At 41.0% G+C, this 13,334-nt stretch overlaps 1 protein-coding gene across 3 annotated transcripts in view; it reads left to right on the top strand.

Annotated features, from left to right (window-relative positions):
• Positions 1 to 13,334, top strand: part of Bmp2k (BMP2 inducible kinase) — a 97,225-nt gene that overhangs the window by 21,670 nt on the left and 62,221 nt on the right. For all 3 annotated transcript variants that reach the window (XM_038316343.1, XM_038316354.1, XM_038316333.1), the window contains exons 2-3: positions 7,900 to 8,018; positions 10,993 to 11,098. In XM_038316343.1, coding sequence (XP_038172271.1) covers positions 7,900 to 8,018; positions 10,993 to 11,098 — 225 coding nt within the window. The remainder of the gene's footprint in view (positions 1 to 7,899; positions 8,019 to 10,992; positions 11,099 to 13,334) is intronic.

The raw sequence follows: 13,334 nt of genomic DNA, 5'->3' as shown, positions 1-13,334 counted from the left end.
GATAAGTGGAGGATAGCAGTAAGTTCCCAGAAGGGAACAATTAAAGCAGGGATTCGTGGTACCCTGGAAAACTGTGTTGGAGAATCTGTTGTGGGGACTTGGTGCTTGGGGAATGTAGGTGGTGGCTGAGTAAAGATGGGAAGAAAGGGAGAAAAGGAATCTCTTCTTTGGAATCTCAGCAGTACGTTCTAGGTGAACACAGTATAAAGACCCTACCATGGCGGGGAGCAGGGAGTGGGGGGGTCAGAGAGCACAGGCAGAGCCAGGTGCTGCTGTCTCTTGTCATGGAGAAGCTAAAATCCTTTCCCGTTTTTTCCGGACTTCAGTGAAACAGGAGGCCCCAGGAGGGTTATGGGCACAGAGGTGGACTGATTGGGCCCAGATTTGAATGCAGTAGGTATGTGGAAGATGAAACGAACACAAGAGAGATCAGAAGCTGGAATACCACCCGGAGACTGTGATGTCACTTTGTGGTTTTCCCCAGGGCAGGGAGGATCTTTGGAAAATGAACTCAAACTGTATTCTGAAGGTACAGCATACAGGACTAAGAGACTGAAAGTGCAAGGAATGCCCAGCTGTAAGGAGCCCGAAGTATGGAAATTAAAGGACGACACAGTGAGTCAGAGTGGACAGCACTGCAGTTCTGAGGGCAGCGAGTGAAAACTGGGTGAAGACTTGGGCTGTTGAGAGCGTGGCACCCCTTGAAGTTAAGGGCGTTTCTCCTGTCCTTACCTGCTTATCCGTGGGCCTCATGCTGGTCTGAACTGTTGCTTTGATGGAACCCTGGTGTTTGAGTTCTAGGTGTGTTGATGGCCATGGTCTTGAAGCACCTGCTGAAGTTCTCAGTGCTTCTCTTTCAGATTTTTATGTACTTATGTATAGTGAGTGCTAGGGTTTGAGCCGAAGTTCTTAACTTAGTCTGCCGCCCGCCGAGCTACATCTGTACAATCCCTCGTATTTTGAGACAGCATCTCATTATGTAGTCCAGGCTGGCTGTTACCTCCTCGTTGCTGGGATTACCAGTGTGTGCCACTACACCTGGCCTAGCTTTTTAAAAATTTTATTTATGATGTATTTATTTGGTAAGAGTGGTATTTTGATACATGCATACAGTGTGAATTCATGGTGTCATCAACTTATTTGCCATTTATTTTTGTGTGTTGAGAACACTGGAAGTGTCTTCTATTCTAACATTGTATTTTGAGGTATATAATAAACATAGTTGACTGCAGCCACTCTACTGTTCTGTAGGCCAGGCTTATTCTTATTATCTAACTATAACTTTATATTGGCTAGAATAAGATTGTTTCTATTTTTTATTTCAAAAAGTAGAACAGTAAAGTTATTACTGAAAATAAGATTTAAGAATTAAATGTGTTAATTGTGTGAAAACATATTATGGAGCTTAGTGCTGAAAAACTCCATCAAAGTACACTGACTTAGTTTTGAGCATAGAGGGCATTTTGCTTCAGGATGAAAAGAAGCAGTTTTCTGAATTTGAAACAATACTGGTGGTTATCAAATTGAAAGTAGTTTTTCAAGGAAGGATTCAGAAGGCTGTTAGTACTAATATAGTTAAGCATGGTTTATGGTAATGAACATGTATTCTGTTCTTATAGTTTGTGTACTCCATTAGAATCAAGTCAGCATCAAGAAGTAAAAACTCAGAGGTTAAATAGACCTGCTTTCCAGTAAAACCAATTGATTAATCCTAAGTTATTCACAGATAACTTGAATGTCAGGCAAGATGATTGGCATTGATAATATTATAGAAAATGAGGTATCTACAATTCTTGTTTTTATAAGTATAAAGTTCATAAGAGAGGAGAAATCTCAAAGAAGTATTGCCAAGGAAAACGCCATGGTTTGTGTCAGTTTTATTAGTAAGCGTGGCAGCCTCTGACACCTGCAGCACACACAGCATAGGAGTGCATGGCCAGCTGGTAAGGCTTTAGGGAGGGAAGTGGTTAAGATGAACTGACTGCATGAAGTGTGCTCTGGGAAATGATGGGAACAAGGGTTCCTATTTATTTATAAACTTTGAAGTATCACAGCTAAAAAACTTTCAATAAATATTATTTTAGTTTGAAGTTGTTCTCATACTCACTGTACATAGTATCTTTTTTAGTATAGGGACATTGTGTGTGTATTGAGATAGGGTTTATTTGGCCCAGATGTCCTTAAACTAATGGTGCAGCTGAGGGTGACTCAGACTCCTGGTCCTGCCTGTATTTCTCAATTGTTGGGGTCATACGCACACCTGGGTTCTGTTGCTTTTTTTCTCTTTTTAAGGCTTTATGTAATCCAGTTTAAACATGGCTTGTCTTTTATATATAAGGAATTGTGCTTATTAAGTAAAATTTTCTTAAAGAAAATTGGACAGGGCATTGTTCTTTCTTGATGTCTTCATTTGCCTTTTATTCCTCATTTTTGTTATTTCTAGATCCTTCTATTTGTAATTATGCATTTTCTTTTTGTTGGGCATATACCTACATGCCTAGCTGTGGGCTATGAGAATCGTTGAACATGAGTTTTATAAGGGAAACAAGAGGCCTGGCTTTGTCTGTCTGCCTCCTTCCTCAGCGCTTGGTCTCTTTCTCATCTGTAACATGGAAATAAATTAAATGCTGGAGTGAAATAAAGTGTGTGTCTTTCCCCTCAGTTCTGATTCATTGCACTCAGTGATAACAGTGACTTTGGCAGGAATGTAAGTTAGTAATCATTCCTCCTTAGGAAGAGCCTCCTTTTCAGGAGAAAGCCTTGGATCTGCTGACTTAACTTGTGCTTTGTTGTTCCTGAGAGCCCAGAGCCTTCAGTGGGAGGAGGAACTCTTCTAGCCTGATGTCTTTCCCACTTATCTTGAAGATAGCGTCAAAGTCACTTTGTTTTCTTTGGCAATGGTTGGAGTTAAGAGTTGCTGATAGTTCAGTCTTTATTTTACTGGCGAAGTGTACAGGGAAGAAAAAAGACCACATGGTGTTATCTTCCTGTCCCTCTTTCTTCTCCCTAAGAAAACGGTTTGTAGGAATCACCACCTGTGGCCAAGAGTTTGGTAAACATGCAGTGTTTCCTGTGTTGGGATGCTGAAGCTGAAGGTTTCTAGGCTACCATAAACTTTTTTTTGTCCTAAGAGACTTCCAGTTCCCTAGGGAAAGTCTCAGGTGTATAATCAGCAGTAGTGTCTTTCTTAGGAAATACTAGTTCTCAGTGGTGGAGGTAAGGTTGGGTGGCAAGAGAGGAAAGGCTTGGGAAAGGATGTACCTTGCTCCTGATTCCTCCGTCTAGATAGGTATGACAGCATGGACTGAGCCTGCGGCTGAGAATTGTTAGAATTGGTTGGAGATCTTCGCACCAGTAATTCCGGCACTTAGGAGGTGGTGGCCAGCCTGGACTACATCATGAAATGCTGTCTCAAAATAAAAGGACAAGGGATATAGCTCAGTAGTAGAAACTTCAAAGCATACAGAAAGGTGGAAAAGTACTTTGGGGAGTAGCTTTATGCCTACCATCTAGATGTAACTAACTGCATTTTACCCTATTTCCTTTATACTCACATGTACTTTTAAATGAGGACTTCTTTGGAGCATTTTTTCTTATAGTTAGAAAATGTGAAAGAAATCGATAAATGTTAGTTTTAACAAGTGATTCAAAAAATTTCTCCCCTCTTAATAAATAGCACCAACTATGCTGTGTGGTACAGACAGGAAGTGGTGAGATTTAAAAATAAAATCCATGGGTGAGTGAAGAAGTCTAATTGTGTGAACTCATCAGTATTTATCAGGTATATTGCAAGACTGTATTACATGTTTCTGATATCTTGTATTGGCATCCAAATATTAAGGTTTCCATGACTCCTTTTAGGTTCAATAATTTGTGATCAATCTAGTGGTCACCAGAACATGCAGCTGTTGTTTGACATGAGGGTAATCGTGTGGGGCTTATGCTAACTTTAGATGTCTCGTGTTAGAATTGGATGGATTTTTGTAACAAATATTGTTGAAACACATCTTTCTTATCCAGAAATGATATTTTAAAGATGTTTACTGCCAACCAATAATTAAGCAAATTTAACTCTCCTAATGTTTAAACATAATGTGCGAGCATTCTAAAGGTGCTTGTTTGGTTTAATCTTAATAAAAGCCTCTCCGCTGATGCAAGAAACTCCAATCAAACCAGATTAGACCAAATTAAAATGTCCCTGTTTAATAAATGCAGCACTCTTGGATGGACCGAGACAGCATGGTGGGAAGAGGAGCCCATGTAAACCCAAAGCCATGTGTTCCTTTTTCTGGCTCAAGCCTAAATACCCTGTGGGAGTGGTTCTGACCCTCACTGGGGAGGGGTCCGTGCTTGGCAGGCTGGGAATTGGAGTCCAAGCACTTGGCAGGCTGGGGTGGCACTTCCAACTCAATATTACAGTGCTTAAGCCAGTACATCTTTCCCACTGTACCTCACTGTAAGGTTCTTATTATGTTCCTCCTTCTTTGATATGTGTTTAATGGAGAATACTTTATATTCCTCTAAAAAATGTCAGCAAACAACACAGGTCCTCACATCTAACATTACAGTGCCTCTGAAGGAAGTGATGTTCTTCTTTAGTTTCGCAGTGCAGGGCAAACAGCTCTGTGTTCTCTTGCTGTTTCTTATGCTCATAGAAACAGTACACAGGCTTTTCATTTGCAACCACGGTTAGCAGACCAATGGAACAAACAACCAGGAGAAAGTGTTTGTTCTTACATTGACGACAAATTCTGTGCATTATGATACAGGCTTTTCACTATGCCAGGACCCTTTGCCCAGTTTTGCTTGACCTTAGGTCTTAGGGTGCTGGATACTCAGTGGTCACCAAAGATCAGCCTGAGATAGTGGCTCCATGTTGTCTTCTGCCAGTGAAAATGAAAAGGGCGAACCCTTGTGAGAATATGCAAAGTGGAAACAAGCTTTAAGGTTTGTAGAACAGAGAGACGGTGAGAAGCCAGGGAGAAATACTCCTGAGAGATGGAGGAGAGGGGAGAGCTCCTGAACTCCTGTTTAGGGTTTTTGTAGGAAAACTGGACAAAGGTGGAGGCCCCTAGACTAACATTGGTCGAACCAAAGGAAGCCATGTGCTCTGTGCATGTCCCCTTATTTACCCAGTCAGGGTGATGATCACACATTGTTTGGTTCTGTCTGCCGAGTCAGGGTGGTTGAAGCTGCGTTTGCCTGTCTCTGACTCGGGTTTTGTTGTTACTGACCTTGGCTATCTGCTGTTAGTCACTGGGTGGGAACACGACTTCAACCTCGTATTTCACAGTTGCCAGTCTCTGTTTCTCTGTTCTCACATTCTCATAACCACGGTGGAGAGTCGCCTCTCTCATGGCTGCCAGGAAGGAGCTGCAGTGGTCTTGGTTACCTCATTTTTAGCCCATGTCTAGAGGTGTTCGCCTAGGTGGAAGCTTCTTGTTAGACACAGTCTTTAGCTAGAGCCCTCTTAGTCAAGGTCACTGTTGCTGTGCTGAAACACCGTGACCAAAAGCACGGTGGGAGAAAAGGGCTTATTTGAGTCACATTTTCACTTCTTAGTCCATCATTGAAGGAAGTCAGGACAGGAACTCACACAGGGTGGGAATCTGGATAGGAGCTGATGCAGGCCATGGGGGGAAGGGGTGCTGCTTACTGGTTTGCTCCCCATGACTTGCTCAGCCTGCTTTCTGTAGAACCCAGGATCATCAGCCCTTGGATAACCTCATAAACAGTGAACTTTCTCCTACCCCACATCAATCACTAATTAAGAAAATGCCCTGGGCTGGAGAGATGGCTCAGAGGTTAAGAGCATTGCCTGCTCTTCCAAAGGTCCTGAGTTCAATTCCCAGCAACCACATGGTGGCTCACAACCATCTGTAATGGGGTCTGGTGCCCTCTTCTGGCCTGCAGGCATATACACAGACAGAACATTGTATACATAATAAATAAATATTTAAAAAAAAAAAAAAAAGAAAATGCCCTACAGGCCTGCCTACAGCCAGATCTAAGAAGGAAGGCATTTTGTCAGCTGAGGATCCCTCCTCTCTGATGACAATGGCTTCTGTCAAGTTCACATAAACTAGTCAGCACAGGCACTTGTGCTTTATCCTGTGTTCCTCAAGGGCTTCCTGGTAGCTCCACGGGCAGCTGTCATCGGCCAGAGCCCTGTCCCACCTCTCACCTGCGCAGCTCTGTTATCTCATGCTCAACGTCATCATCACCTCAGTGTGCCAAACTCTGCTTTGCAACTTTCAGTCTCTTCCTTTGAACCCAGCTTCTGATCTTGGTGCAGTATATGTGAAGAGCTTGCAGTTTTCCCCATGAGCTGTTTTCCCTAATACCAACGGAGAGTTAGCTCCTTATGAATGTAGTACTCATTTAAAGAAAACCAGAAACCATGTGTTTGTATAATAGCTTGTAAAACCTAGGTAGAATTATTTAACAAAGCATACCATCATTTAATTCATGAGGGGTGTGTGTGTGTGTGTGTGTGTGTGTGTGTGTGTGTAGAGAGGAGATAGCATCTCCATTAGGTGTCCCATGGAATTGTTTCACATCAGAGCCTTGAGAAGGCTAGGCTGTTCTTTGGAGTACTTACCATCTTAGGACGGGGAGGGACTCTGGGTTAGTGCAGATGGCAGTCACTTTCATTGTCACGGTTACTTCTATCAGTGTATACTTCTGTACTGTCCCCTGTCAGATCTGTATCTATTGCTGATTCTTCTCTTGTGCATTTTGAAAGAGTCTACAGTGTCTCATAATACCCTCGTCTCATATTTTCCAACTATAGCACTAATTTACCATTCATGCCTTTGTAGTATTAACAAAATTGATATGCCATAAAAACATAAACTATAGAATCTTTTATATCAAAATTGAGTCTTAAAAATTTAATGTGAGAATCTTATCTTAGATATGACAAAAAAGAATTGATTTTAAGTCAGATGAAGTATTTTCTCAGATGCAGTAAAGGTGTAGATAAAAGCACTTAGCATTGCACTAGAGGTTTGGAGGGAAGGTGGCTCATTCACTCGCCCACTCTGTTCTGAGCCTTTCCTTTCTGATCACCATGGCCTAGGTTAGCTGTCGACATCATGTCTGAGAATCATCTCACACAGAAGTAGGAAAGAAGAATGGGGCCTTCTCTGCCACACACTTTCATTTGGGCAGGAAAACCATTCCTGCAATTCCAGTAGACTTTACCTAACTTACACCCTTGAGTAAGAGCTGGTCAGAGTTCATCCTAAAGTCAGGTGCTGATAAGCAAAGTGAGATCCCGTGATTGACTTAAAAGTGTGGTGACCCCATCCCTGTAATTGGAGGAGGTTCTGACTGTCCCAGCTCCACTATATTAGTATTGAATAGCAGCTGTGCACTGTCATGAAGATGGCTGGGTGATAGCGAGTACTGTCAATCTAGGTGTATGAGGACGTTTGTGCTTATCACAAGTATTTCTGTGGGAAAGTGAGATTTTGTATGTGTCCTTTAAAATAGAAGCAGATTCGTTTGAGAATCATATGGTTCTGAAAGTGCTATTCCTGACTGACACAGGAAATAGCAGCGCTTGGCTCTTAATCAATAAACTGTTTGCTCTACTTATTTTTGTCTTAAATATAGTCCTCGACTATTTTCCTCTGCTATAAATGATGGTATATGTATTAGTGAGTGAGTGTGTGTGTGTGTGTGTGTGTGTGTGTGTGTGTGTGCGTGTGCGTGCATGGCTGTCCTGGAACTCACTCTGTAGACCAGGCTGGCCTTGAACTGACAGATCTGCTTGCCTCTGCCTCCAGAGTGCTAAGATTAAAACGTATACCACCACGCCCAGTAAAAATTATAGTATATAATTTTGATGGTAGACTCTGATTGTTTTAAAATAATTGGTGCTTCCTCTTGTAGGTGGATTCTCAACTGTTTTCCTGGTGCGCACTCATGGTGGGATTCGATGTGCACTGAAGCGAATGTACGTCAATAACACACCCGACCTCAACATTTGTAAAAGGGAAATCACAATTATGGTGAGAGAAGTTCATTTTACAAATCTGGCTGCATTTATTTTTGTTTTATGCTACAATAGTCACAGATTTTTAGACATTATCAGCTTATCCAAACTTGAAAAATCATTCAGTTGAACTATTATGTGGGAATTGGTAGTTGATTGCATTCAGCTGAGACAGAATGCAATGGCCGCCCTTTCCTTGCCTTCTCAGTGTGGGCTCCCAAGCAGCATTCTCTCTCTCTTTTCAAATTCATTGTGAGTGTGGGGTATTGGGAGGATAGACCAGTTCACAGAATTACACAATTTAAACATCAAGTTTACCTACCTGACAGTCTTATTTGCTTTTCCTGCATTGTAAGGCCAGTTGTCCCTCAGCAAGGGAAGTATTACTAAAGATTAGGTAGAGGAAAGGTATCTTGATAGACTAGCAGAAACATCAGCGACCGAGTAAACAGTACAGAACAATCTTGAAGCCATACATCCTCTTTCTGCAGTCAGTACTCTCTGGGCTCCTCCCCTTCCCGACACAGTTTTTACCTGTGCACACCTACATGCACGTGTGTATTTCTTAGCTTGACTTCAGATAATAGAAAATCAGTTAATTTAGTTAGCACATTCATAATCCTGTATAATCACTACCTCTGTGCAGTTTCAAAACCTTTTCATAACCCCTAAAAAGACCGTACCCACTTAACTGTTAATTCCATTCTGTAAATGCAGTTGTACAATGGGTTTTCCTTTTTACTTCCCCCAGTGCCTTTGAGGTTCCTAGACATTGTAGTGTTCATCCATGTTTACTCTTTTCTGTCACCAAATGATATTCTGTGAACACTACAGTTTTATCTGTTCATGGAGAAAAACTGATAGATATTTAGACTGTCTCTACTTTTTTGGCTTCTGTGACTAGCTAACTGCTGTGCACATGTGTGTTACTGTCTTTGAGTCCTCAGTTTCTTTTTTTTTTTTTGTTATATACTTAGGTTCCTTTTAAAAAATCTTCTAAGAAACAGCCAGTCTGTTGTTCAGCAACCGAACCATGAATGTTCTTCCTGGCAGTGGGTCTTAATGCCTGTCCCACATAGCTGACCGCTGAGGGAGACTCTTAATGCCCGCCCCACATAACTGACTACTAAGGGAGACTCTTAATTCCCGTCCCACAAAGGCTGACTACTAAGGGGGACTTTTAATGCCTGTTCCACAAGGCTGACTACTAAGGGGCACTCTTAATGCCTATCCCGCATAGCTTACTGCTGAGTGGAATTTCTCATTTATATCAATGTCTTTATCAACACCTAAAAAATAAGGATATTTCTGTGATCTGATTCTTTGAATTCCTATTGTTTCTATTCCTTATCTAGTTTAGAGATGCTTTGAGACCTTTCATAAGTAAAGATATTAGCCAAAAGTTTGAAAAAGAATTACTTGAACATAATGGCAAAGTCTAGATTGAATTTTCTAACTCGAGCCTAGATGCTGTACTTCTCTGCCATAATCTTCTGCTCGGCAGCATTTGTGTAGCTGCGGGATGTGTGGAGTGATGTCTGTCAGCAGTCAGATCCCCACTGAACAAGGTGTTGCAGGGCGGTGAGGCCTGTGGAGCTGTGCAGTGCTGCTTGGTTGTGTGTTTTTTTTTTTTTTTTTTTTTTTGTGACCTCTCTTCTACTGTATGATTTAACATGTTTTACATGTGGTAGTCCCGATCACAAACTACTTTGCACAGTTGAAACTAGGTATATTATTAATGACAATACTTACAAATTCTTTGAAGATAATTGTGGCCCCTTCCTGGATCTTCACTTGTGCTAAGCAGCAGTTACCCCTGAGATGTCTCCTGTAGTGATGAGCAGTGGGCAGGCCTGCTTTTCATCCCGCCCGGCTCCCGGCTGCCTGACTAGCTTATGCCCCAAAATAACAACACAAATAGTATTCATTTAAACACTGGTTGGTCCATTAGCTTCAGCCTCTTACTGGCTAACTCTCACATTTTGATTAACCCATATTTAGTAATGTGTGTAGCACCACGAAGGGTGGCTTACCGGGAAGATTCTAGCCTACGTCCATCTTGGGTCGGAGCTTCATTGCATCTGACCCAGAGAGGAGAGGCATGGCGATTGCCCAAGGCGTCTACCTAACTTCCCTTCTTCCCAGCCTTCTGTTCTGTCTACTCCACCCACCTAAGGGCTGGCCTATCAAATGGGCCAAGGCAGTTTCTTTATTAACCAATGAAATCAACTCAAACAGAAGACCCTCCCACATCATTTCCCCTTTTTCTGTTTAACAAGAAAGGAAGGCTTTAACTTTAACATAGCAAAATTACATATAACAAAACAGTTATCAAGTAAGAATTACAGTTATAATATTTATATCTATTTTATCTTTTATCATAACAAAGGAAAACAACTATAACTATCTATCTATTCTTCAACTCTGTCAAAGACTCCAGAAGGATATAATATTACCTAAGTAAATGAGAAGTAAGCAACTTACAAAACTCTAGAAATCACAGAGACATCTCGCTGCCTGGACAGTCACTCAAAGTTCCTCTGTACTGTTGGGGCATCCATCTTCGGCCTACAGACCCATAGTTTCCAGCAGACATTTCCACGAAGCAGGAAATTTCAAAGGCAGTTCAGTCACTATCTGCTGTGTCCTGCAGAATGTCTTTAGCTTAGTGATAAGTGTCTTACTGGCTGAGCTGTGTGGCAGCCCTTGGGAAGAGTGTTGCTTTTATCACTTGATTGGTTGAGCTTGTAAACAAATGGTTATAGGTTGTTTATCCTGGATAATGACTGTCACATATGCATTGAATCTTCCAATGAAAAACTCACCATAGAAATTACTGGTTGAAATTACTGGTTGAAATATAATATTCTCATGCCTTATTCTTACTTTTAGAAATTTATCAAGTCTACTTATTTAGGCTTACAACCTTTACTTGTAGAAGTTTAGGGTTTATATTTCCTAGTTTTAAAGATTTCATTTATTTTTCACAGAAGGAACTATCTGGCCACAAAAATATTGTTGGTTATTTGGACTGTGCTGTCAATTCCATTAGTGACAATGTGTGGGAAGTGCTTATTCTAATGGAGTATTGCCGAGGTAAGTGTCTGTCTTCATTTGTAGTGTACTAAAAAGGGACCCTTTTCATAGAGCGCTAGGGATGTGGTTTCTCCCACCGCAGCTGCTACCTTGTTCTAGATGCTTTATTGCAATTTCAGCTTTAATAACTTAATTACATATGCTCTAAAAACTTATTTAAAACCTAATCATAATTTATAGTATGATAGGAACCTGCAAATGGAGAATTAAGCAAAGTGATCATTGGGTTTGAAATAAGAAATCTTGTAGCAAGGGGCTGTGGACCAGCTTCTAGCTGCCCAGCTCCCAACCACCGGCTAGCTTTACCCGAAATAATTACACGGAAACTGTATTCTTTTAAATACTGCCTGGCCATTAGTTCCAGCTTCTTACTCACATCTTGACTAACCCATATCTAATAATCTGTATAACACCACGAATGGTGTCTTACCAGGAAAGATTCAGCATGTCTGAATCTCCATCGCCTGTCTCCCTTAGGAGAGGCACAGCAGTCTGACTAACTTAGGAGAGGCGTGGCATCTGACTGAGCCATCTACCTCACTTCCTTCTTCCTGTTCTGTCTACTCCACCCACCTAAGGGCTGGCCAAGGCAGTTTGTTTATTAGCTAATGAGAATCCTCCATCATTTCCCCTTTTTCTGTTTAAACAAAAAAGAAATGCTTTAACTTTAACATAGTAAAATTACATATGACAACAGTTATCAAGTAAGAATTACAGTTACAATATTTATATCCATTTTATCTTTTATCATAACAAAGGAAAACAACTATAACTATCTATCTATTCTTCAACTCCATCAAAGATTCCAGAAGGACATAATATTACCTAAGTAAATGAGAAGTAAGCAACTTGCAAAACTCTAGAAATCACAGAGACATTTTGCTGCCTGGACAGTCAACCAAAGTTCTTTTGTACTGTTGGGGCATCCATCTTCAGCATATAGGCCCATAAGTATCCAGCAGACATTTCCATGAAGCAGGAAATTTCAAAGACAGTTCAGTCACTCTCTGCTGTGTCCTGCAGAATGTCTCGCAGACTCTTTCATGAGTCAAGAACCCCAAAGAATCATCTCACATTTAGGCAAGTTCAGCAGTCCTCTCTCTGTGGGTTCTTTGTGTCCAGTTTCTGCAACAGTCCAGGCAAGAGCAGTTTCTTGTGCAAATTGCTATCAATCTCCATAAGGAGCCTCTTTGATGCCCATCTTCCTCTTGAAGTAGATTGGTGCTGCCAGGAGCTGACGTGTCTCATTGTCATGAAAAGCCTTAAGTTATTAAAACATTTAAGTGCAATATTCTGTAGTCTTTGAAAGATATTAGGAATGCCTATCTAACTGAAATATATCTCTATATATCTAGAAAATCTAACTAACATGACTACAAGTTTTACTATTATCAATGATTATCCATTAGCAACCTATATTTCCTAATTACACATTATATTTTTAAAATGAACTACACAATCATAATACCTTAATCAGTATCAAAAATACATATGCATATAACAAAATTGACCTTAAATCTCTATCAATAAAGCAAAATCTATACCAATGCAAATTATTCATATCTATATCAAAATCTAAGCAAGTTAAGTTATACTTCTTGTCTGTACATGATTTTTGTAATCTACCAAGAATTAATATTGTAAGATGTACTGTAAGCACTAAATCTGTCACACTTAGGCAGCGCATGCTAGTTTTCTTAGTGTGAGTGTTCAGGTGTGTAGTGCCTGTAGAAGATTTTAGGATTTTTTTAATTTGTGTGTATGTGTGCTGGAGTTTGTGAGTCGGGGCACACCTACACACAAACAGGAAGTCACAGGGTCACGTCTGAGAGTTGTTCTCTCCTCTGCCACGTGGGTCCTGGGGATCAAACTCAGGTCGTCAAACTTGATGGCCAGGGCCTTTACCCACTGAGCTATTCTGCTGTCAGTATGTTGTTTTTGAGACAGGGTATCTCAGAGGCATCTAGAGCTTCCTGGCAGTGATCCACAGTTTCTTCCTCTTCAGCATTGTAATAGGTACCTGCTGCCACACCCGTTTTTCTGCCTGTGCTCTGGGGATCCAGCTGAGATCCTCATCCTTGCATGGCGAGCACCTTCCCAGCTGAGCTGTCTCTTTAGTAACTGTTCGGTTTTATTTTTTTGAGACAGGATTTCATATAGCCCAGGCTACCCATGAGCTCCTGATTCTCCTTTCTTTTAAGTTAGAGAGCCTGAATTTTTTAAAAAGGTGGTTTAT

This window comes from Arvicola amphibius, chromosome 1 (genome assembly GCF_903992535.2).
Source record: "Arvicola amphibius chromosome 1, mArvAmp1.2, whole genome shotgun sequence".
Lineage (NCBI taxonomy): Eukaryota > Metazoa > Chordata > Mammalia > Rodentia > Cricetidae > Arvicola > Arvicola amphibius.
Note: the sequence above shows the minus strand (reverse complement) of the source record. Positions and strands in the feature narration are given on the sequence as shown.